The sequence below is a fragment of the Cebus imitator genome, unplaced genomic scaffold (genome assembly GCF_001604975.1).
Source record: "Cebus imitator isolate Cc_AM_T3 unplaced genomic scaffold, Cebus_imitator-1.0 Scaffold73, whole genome shotgun sequence".
Taxonomy (NCBI): Eukaryota; Metazoa; Chordata; class Mammalia; order Primates; family Cebidae; genus Cebus; species Cebus imitator.
In genome coordinates, this window is record NW_016107388.1 from 4,985,315 (window position 1) to 4,994,542 (window position 9,228).

Genomic DNA, 9,228 nt, shown 5'->3' on the forward strand with positions numbered 1-9,228 from the left:
AAAAAAAAAAAAAAAGGAATGAAATGAAGTCTTGACACCACCAAAATATAGCATGAATTGTGAAAACATTATGCTAAGTGAAAGAAGCTAGACACAAAAGACCACACATTTTATTATTACACTTACATGAAATGTCCAGAATAGGTGAATCCATAGAGAGAGAAAGTAGATGAGCAGTTGCCTAGGAATAAGGAAGATGGAGTTACTGCTAATGTGTACAGAGTTCCTTTTTGGGATGATGAAATGTTCTAAATCATGGCAATATTTATATTATTCTGTAAATATACTAAAAGCCACAGAATTATATGATTCAATTTGGCAACTTGTATAGTGTGCAAATTATATCTTTTTTTTTCTTTCTTCTTTTCTTTTTTGAGATGGAGTCTCACTCTGTAGCCCAGGCTGGAGTGTAGTGGAGCGATCTTGGCTCACGATTCTCATGCCTTAGCCACCCAAGTAGTTGAGATGACAGGCTCGTACCACCATAGCTTATTTTTTGTATTTGGAGTAGAGATAGCGTTTCACCATGTTGACCAGGCTGGTCTCGAACTCCTGACCTCAGGTGATCTGCCTGCCTAATTCTCCCAAAGTGCTAGGATGACAGGCATGAGGCACCATGCCCCGCCAAATTATATCTTAATAAAGCTATTTTAAAAATACATTTAACAAAAGGTACCAAAAATAAAATGAAAAGAGAAAACAGAGAAGATAGTTACAATGCAATTAGCAAATAATTCACATCCAGAATAAAGAACATTAAAATACATTAATAAAATAACAACCAAAAGAGTAAGCAAATGAAATGGAACAGAAAATAATCTGCTTGTACTCCTACTAACAAGGATCAGATAAATGAAAGTTAAATAAACACCCATTTAAAACCTATACCCTGGCTGATCACCTGAGCCCAGGAGCTCAAGACCAGCCTGGGCAACATGGTGAAACCCAGTCTTTACAAAAAGCACAAAAATTAGCCAGGCATGGTGGTGCACACCTGTAGTCTGAGCTACTCTGGAGGCTGAGGTGGGAGGATCGCTTGAGCCCCAGGAAGTTGAGGCTGTAGTGAACTATGATGGCATTACTGCACGCCAGCATGTGGGACAGAGTGAGACCCTGTCTCAAAAAAAAAGTATTCATAGTTTATCTGTTAAGTCAACCTTTTCATTATAAATGAGAAAACACCTACAGTCTAAACAAAGGCTTTGATTATACACACATATGCATACATATGTGTATGTCTAGATCTATATCTTCAGACACCAAATGGCCATCATAAACTTAAAAAAAAAAAAAAAAAAAAAAAAAAAAAAAGGAAAGAAAAACCTATACCCTGGAAAAACCTCTCACACCCCTGCAAAAGGAGACATATATGAGAGAATTCACTACAGCATTCATCTGTGTGAGAAAAATTGAAAATGGTTCTAAAGGACATAAACAGCAGAATGAATGAATATATTGTGATATAATTACACAATGCACTACTATACAGCATTTAAATTCATATACTAGAAAAGGTAAAGTGAACAAATCAACAGGTTAGGCATAGCGGCTCACGCCTGTAAACCCAGCACCTTGGGAGGCCAAGGCAGAAAGATTGCTTGAGCCCGGTACTTTGAGACCAGCCAGGGCAACATAGCAAGACCTTGCATCCACCAAAAAAAAAAAAAATATATATATATATATATATATTTAGCTAGGCATGGTGGCATGTGCCTGTAGTCCCAGCTCCTCTAGAAGCTGAGGCGGAAGGATCACTGGAACCCAGGAGTTCAAGGCAGCAGTGGGCTGTGATCATGCCACTGCACTCCAGCCTGGCCAACAAAGTGAGACCTTGTCTCAGACATAAATAAATTCATATGCTAGAGGGGAAAAAAAAAACAAATTATAAAACAATACTATTACATAAGTAGTCATACAATGTTTAAAAATATGATCATGAATATAATATAGTAGCATAACTATGCACTGAAAAATGTAAAGAGAGAAACGAGGTGCACAGCAAACTTCAGCTGTTTGAATAGTGAATTTCCTTGCTTTCTTTTGCCACACTTTTCAGATCTATCCATATTAATATACATAGTCAAGGCAGTTTTCAAGAAAGATAAGTGGCAATATGTTTTCTAAGTACTTGTGAATCTTTCTCAACATGCTGCTGTAAAACCCTCTTGTAATATTTGGTGTTATAAGGGAAGGCATGCTGATTCTTGTTCTCTTGAATATAAACTTGTTTTTCCTTTCTAGAAAGTTTTCTCTTTATCACTCAAAATTTTTCCAAACTATATCTGGCCATAGGTCTTCTTCTTCTTCTTTTTTTTTTTTTTTATTTTTATTTTGAGACGGAGTCTTGCTCTGTCACCAGGCTGGAGTGCAATGGCGCGATCTCAGCCCACTGCAACCTCCGCCTCCTGGGTTCAAGCAATTCTCCTGCCTCAGCCTCCTGAGTAGCTGGGACTACAGGCACACGCCACCACGCCCGGCTAATTTTTTTGTATTTTTAGTAGAGATGGGGTTTCACCTTGTTGGCCAGGATGGTCTCTATCTCCTGACCTCGTGATCCGCCCACCTTGGCCTCCCAAAGTGCTGGGATTACAGGCATGAGCCACCAGGCCGGGCGCCATGGGTCTTCTTTTGCTGAATAGTCCCAAAACACGGTGAGCAGCTATTGGGGCTGCTATAGACGTTCTCTAGTTCTGCTGTAACAATAACAGTGGAGCGCGGTAAAGAAAACACAAAAAACATGTTCTTCTCTGTTTCAAAAACACATTGTCTCTTTAAAAAACATTCTTACTTGGAATGAGGCCAAAAGTATGTCAAAGCTTAAATCATTTTGCATTATTTGGTTTGCGGTACAGCTTTTGGTTCTCTGAGGAATCTCCTGTCAAATTCATCTCTTTTTTTCCTCTTTGCTTCTGCATACCCACTGTGCAGTAATGTGTTCTGCTTACAAAAGAAGCCTCGGAAGTCATGCGGAGACAGTACCGCCCGGATGCCTCTCAAGTTTTTTTTCTGTTGGATTTTTTTTTTAAAGAAGCCGTTATTTACTGAAACTTTTTAGCCCTGGCCTCATGAACGAAGTCAAAAGGGTTCCTGCATTTCTAATGATTTTGTCTTTAAAGAAAAATAAAGAACCCCCTGCACACACACACACACACTGAAAACTTATAAAAACAGATGTGCTGAAAACAGGCTGGAAAACTTTTATGAAACAAAGAATGTTAAGAAAAGATAAAAGGAATAGAAAATACAGCAGCAACAAGATAAAGAAAACTCAAATTGTCGGTGATAAAAATCCATTTTTAAGTTGATGGGATGCTGAAAGCATTCCTGCTAAAATCAAGAATAAGGCAAAATGTCCACAATCTCTACTAGTATTTAACAGTGTATTTTAGGCGTTAGCTAATTAGACAAGGAAAATAATTGGAGGCCTAAGAATTGGAAATAAAGAGGTAAAATTCTCCCTATTTGCAGATGAAACCCCAAGAGAATTCTAGCTATAACCGATACAAACACAAAAGAATTCAGAAATAAGGATATAAAATTAACTTTAAAATAATAGTCTTTAGGCCTCAGATCTAAAATAAAGAACCCTCCCATTTCAATAATAAAATACAAATAAATCAGTTTAGAAATAGTCAAAAGATCTGAATACACTTCCCTCCAAAGAAGATGTACAAATAGCTAGTAAATACATGAAAAGGAGTTCCGTGTCAGTGGTCACTAGCAAAATGCAAATCAAACCCACAATGAAAATACCACTTCACACCCACTTGTAAAGCTAGAATAAAAAAGACAAGAGTAACTGTTGGCAAGGACATGGAGAAATTGGATCCCTCAGATATCACCATGTGAAATGGTGCAATTGCTTTGTAAAACAGTTTAGGAGTTCCTCAAAATGTTCAAACTCAAGTTACCATATGACTCAGCAGTTCTACTCCGAGGTTTCTACTTAAGAGAAAAACAAATATATGTTTGCACGTACTTGCACAGGAAAGTGCATAGCAGCATGATTCATGCAGCCAAAATGTGGAAACAACCCAAATGTCTATTTGCTGATGAACAGATAAACAAAATGCCATGTGTCTATCTAAACAATAAGATATTATTCAACTGGAAAAAGAAATGAAGTACCGATACATGCTAGGGCATGGGTTGAGTGTGAAAACGTCATGCCAAGTGAAAGGAGACAGCCACTGAAGATCTCGCTCCAGAACTGGCAAATCTGTAGAGACAGGAAGCAGATTTCCGCCTTGCCTGGGGCTGGTGGAGTGGGGAGACACAGGTGATAAGCGGTGACTGCTAACGGGTGGTATTTCTTTGGCGGGTGATGACAGTGTTCTGGAATTAGATGGTAGGGATTGTTGTACAACTTTGTGAGTGTACTAAAAACCACTGAATTGTACACTTTCAACAGATAAACTTTATAGCATATAAATGATAGCTCGGTGAGTGATTTAAAAAGTGGATGGGTGAGGTGGCTCATGCCTGTAATCTCAGCACTTTGGGAGGTCCAGGTGGGTTGATCACTTGAGGTCAGGAGTTCGAAACCACCCTGGCCAACATGGGGAAACCCCGTCTTTACTAAAAATACAAAAATTAGCTGGGTGTTTTGGCGTACACCTGTAGTCCCAGCTGCTCAGAGGCTGAGGCACGAGACTTGCTTGAACCCAGGAGGTGAAGGTTGCAGTGAGCTGAGATTGTGCCACAGCACTGCAGCCTGGGTGACAGAGCAAGACTCTGTCTCAAAATAATAATAATAATAATGACAGCATTCATATTACAATAACCACTTCAAAGATGAGATAAAAGTATAAATTCCATTTACAATAACAACAAAAATACTTGGAATAAGTTTACAGACAAACATACAGAATGTGTATAAGAAAACAAACTCTTTTTTTTTTTTTTTTTAAAGACGGGGTTTCACCATGTTGGTCAGGCTGGTCTTGAACTCCCGACCTCAGGTGATCCACCCACCTTGGCCTCCAAAGTGCTTGGATTACAGGCGTGAGCCACCGCGCCCGGCCGAAAACAAACTCTTTTGAGAAATACAATAGTAGACTGATGATGCGCTTTCCTAGTTTTCTCTACTGTTTTTGTATATGTGCCTATAAATATGAAGCCTCCATTTTGACTGGAAACAAAGCCTAGAGGATGTATACTTTTTTTAAGATGCAGAAAATGAAAGGAAATCCCAAAACATTCCTGACAATCTTACTTTTTTACTATTTTCATTTCTAAAATTTTTATATTAAATAGAGATGGGGGTCTTGCTGTGATGCCCAGGCTGGTCTTGAACTCCTGGCCTCAAGTGATCCTCCTGCCTTGGCCTCCCAAAGTGCTGGGATTACAGTCATGAGCCACCGTGCCCAGCCCATTTTTTTTTTTTTAACTATTTTCTAATGAATCTGTTTTTATGAAAAAAATTATTATTCTAAGTACAATTGAGCATAATAATTCCTACCTCTTCCTCAATAGTAGAAACCACAATGTTATAAATCAATATAATTTATGTTTCCGGTACCTTATTGTCATACTTTTGGTTTGCTTGGGAAAACTAACTAGGGTCATTTTTATTTTCCAAGGAGAGGAAGAAATTCTATTAATACTTGGGGATCTGAAGTTCTCTTTAAAATATTTTCTTGGCAGAGACTGAGCTGTCAACATGTAAATGTGTGTGTTTTTTTGTTTTTTGGGTTTTTTTGCAGTCTCACTGTTAGAAACCAGGAAGATCAGAGGCCCACAATAGCTTCCCATGAACTCAGAGCAGACCTTCCAACCTGGGAAGAAAGGTGAAATAGCACGTTTTTTACCTCACTAAACTTAAAGAAACATCAACCTCTTTCTTTTCTTTGCCTTGTACGTTTCTATAGAACATGCACCTTCTCTAACTGCAATTTAGTAACAGCCAATCGCTATGTGGCCTCACACTCCTCCCCTGCAGAATTCCATTTAATTCATTGCATGACAGGGAGAGAAATAATTTCCATTATTAGTCTAATCCCTTTGTTAATTGCAAATACAAATAAAAGCTTCCTAACAAAATATATTATGTTATTTTATTTTTTTTATAATGTACTTGTAAAAATAAAACACTGACTGGGCACAGTGGCTCACGACTGTAATCCCAGCACTTTGAAAGGTTGAGGTGGGTGGATCACCTGAGGTCAGGAGTTCGAGACCAGCCTGGCCAACATGGTAAAACCCCGTCTCTATTAAAATACAAAACTTGGCCGGGTGCGGTGGCTCATGCCTGTAATCCCAGCACTTTGGGAGGCCGAGGCGGGTGGATCATGAGGTCAAGAGATCAAGACCATCCTGGTCAACATAGTGAAACCCCGTCTCTACTAAAACTACAAAAAATTAGCTGGGCACGGTGGCACGTGCCTGTAATCCAAGCTACTCAGGAGGCTGAGGCAGGAGAATTGCTTGAACCCAGGAGGCGGAGGTTGCGGTGAGCTGATATCGCGCCATTGCACTCCAGCCTGGGTAACAAGAGCGAAACTCTGTCTCAAAAAATAAAAATAAAAAAAATAAAAATACAAAAATTAGCTGGGCATGGTGGCACACACCTGTAATCCCAGCTGTTCGGGAGGCTGAGGCAGGGATAATTGTTTGAACCTAGAGGCAGAGTTTGCAGTGAGCCAAGATTGCACCACTGCACTCCAGCCTGGGAGACAGAGCAAGACCCTGTCTCAAAAATAATTAATTAGTTAATTTTAAAAATAAAAGGGAGAGAGAGAAAGAAAAAGTTATAGATGCTTGCCAAAAATTAAATGATGTTTAAGTAAAGAAACTAATCTAACCTCTGAGACATTAAACACTGTTAACATATTCCTTTTTTTTTTTTTTTTTTTTTTTTTTTTTTATGTTTTTTTTTTTTTTTTTTTTTTTTTTTTTTTTTTTGAGAAGGAGTCTAGGTCTGTTGCCCAGGCTGGAGTGCAGTGATGCAATCTTGGCTCATTGCAACCTCCGCCTCCCAGGTTCAAGTGATCCTCCTGCCTCAGCCTCCTGAGTAGCTGGGATTACAGGCTCGTGCCATCACACCCGGCTAATTTTTGTATTTTTCAGAGACGGGGTTTCACCATGTTGACCAGGCTGACAACAGGTGATCCGCCCACGTTGGTCTCCCAAGTGCTGTAACAAAGTACCAAAATCTGGGTGCTTAAAATGACGGAAACTTGTTCCCTCACAGTTCTTGAGGCTGGAAGTCCAAAATCAAGGTGTCAGCAGGCCATGATTTCTCTATAGTCTTAAGGCCCTAGGGGAGGATCCTTCCTGGTTCTTCCAGCTTTGGGTGGTTACCAGCAGTGCATGTCATTCCTTGGCTTATAGATACCTCACTCAAGTCACGTGGCCATCTCATCCCTGTGCTTCTCCATGTCATCTTCACCCTGTGTATGTCTGTGTCTGTGTCCAGATTTCCCCTTACAGGATACCAGTCATTTAGATTAGATCTCATCATAATGACCTCATCTAACTTCACCAAATCTGCAAAGACCTTATTTCTAAATAAGGTCACATTCTGAGGTACAACAGGTTAGAACTACAACGTATCTTTCTCAGGGGCACAATTTAACCCATAATACCTTTCTACAGAATAGACACTGGATCCAGATGTTTTCACAGGCTAGGTCCACAAAACACTCTGGGAATAGATCATGCCAAGATCAGGCAACTCTAGTATAACTAATGCAATACCTGAGAGGCCAGTGTAACGGTGATACCGAAACCCAATAGGATTGTTCAAGAATGGAAAGGTAGAGGTGACTCCTACTCAGGAACTGGCCACACACAACAACACGAGGGAATCTTAGAAACTTAATGTTGAGTGGAAAAAGCAAGTTGCAGAAGACAACATAGAGTCCAGCGTTTTGATTTTTTAAAAAACTGCTGGGCACGGCGGCTCACGCCCATAATCCCAGCAGTTTTGGAGGCCAAGGCGGGTGGATCACCTGAGGTCCAGAACAGCCTGGGCAATGGTGAAATCCTGTCTCTACTAAAAATACAAAAAATTAGCCGGGTGTGGTGGTGGGCACCACAATCCCAGGTACCCATGGGAGGCTGACACAGGAGAATTGCTTGAACCCAGGAGGAAGAGGTTGCAGTGAGCTGAGATCGCACCATTGCACTCAAGCCTGGGTGACAGACAGAGACTCTGCCTCAAAAAAATAAAATAAATAAATCAAACCTAAAGACTATATTTTTCAGTTTTACGTATACACATTTAAAATTATGGAAATAAGATAAAAGAGATATTAAGGATCATTGTTAAGCTATGTTTGCTCACCTCAAAACAATTACGACAGAGGTAAGAATTGACTCAAAGGGGTAAGCCCACAATCAAGTGTAGCAGTTCACTAGGAGACAGAGCCGGGAGAGAGCAGCAAGTAGAAGCGGCACCAAAATCAGTGCAGCATTGTCCGTGCTGTTCTGGTTTGTATGGAAAATGGCACATTCGTTCGTGTTCATTTACACTGGAGACTCGGTGGATGGGAGTGTGGGAGGGAGGTAAGGGATGAATTACCTAGTGAGTACGATGTGATGACCACACTAAAAGCCCAGGCTTCACCATTGTGCAATATACACATGTCACAAAAGTGCACTTGGAGCCCCTAATTATATTTTTTAAACGTTTGTAATTTCAAAAAAAAAAAAAAAAAAAAAGGGAGCTGGGCACAGTGGCTCACACCTGTAATCCCAGCAGTCTGGGAGGCCAAGGTGGGTGGACCGCTTAAGCCCAAGAGTTCGAGACCAGCCTAGGCAACATAGTAAGACCTGACTGTACCAAGAACAGGAAAAGTTAGCTAGGTGTGGCGGCATGTGCCTGTAGTCCTAGCTACTTGGGAGGCCAAGGCAAGAGAATCACATGAGCCTAGGAAGTCGAGGCTGCAGTAAGCGGTGATCACACCCCTGCCCTCCAGCCTTGGCAGCACAGTGAGACTCTGTCTCAAAAACAAAGTGTTTTGTTGTCACCTTTTATAACTTGCATTTATATTACATATATTCTCTTTCTGAAATATTACATAATTTTAAAATATATTAAACAGACACTTGCCCTATTGTTCTAGAGGTTTAATGTTGTCAAGTCTGACTTAGTTCTGTCAGAGTACAGAACCCATCACAGGTGATTAGGAAGTTTTGGGTCATATGGTTGTAGGATTTTTTTTTTTTTTTTTTTTTTTTTTGGGGGTTTTTTTTTTTTTTTTTTTTTTTTTTTTTTGAGACGGA

At 40.0% G+C, this 9,228-nt stretch overlaps 1 protein-coding gene across 5 annotated transcripts in view; it reads left to right on the forward strand.

Annotated features, from left to right (window-relative positions):
* Positions 1-9,228, forward strand: part of RGS20 (regulator of G protein signaling 20) — a 102,666-nt gene that overhangs the window by 86,459 nt on the left and 6,979 nt on the right. For all 5 annotated transcript variants that reach the window (XM_017531786.2, XM_037739709.1, XM_037739711.1 and 2 more), the window contains one exon: positions 5,706-5,789. In XM_017531786.2, coding sequence (XP_017387275.1) covers positions 5,706-5,789 — 84 coding nt within the window. The remainder of the gene's footprint in view (positions 1-5,705; positions 5,790-9,228) is intronic.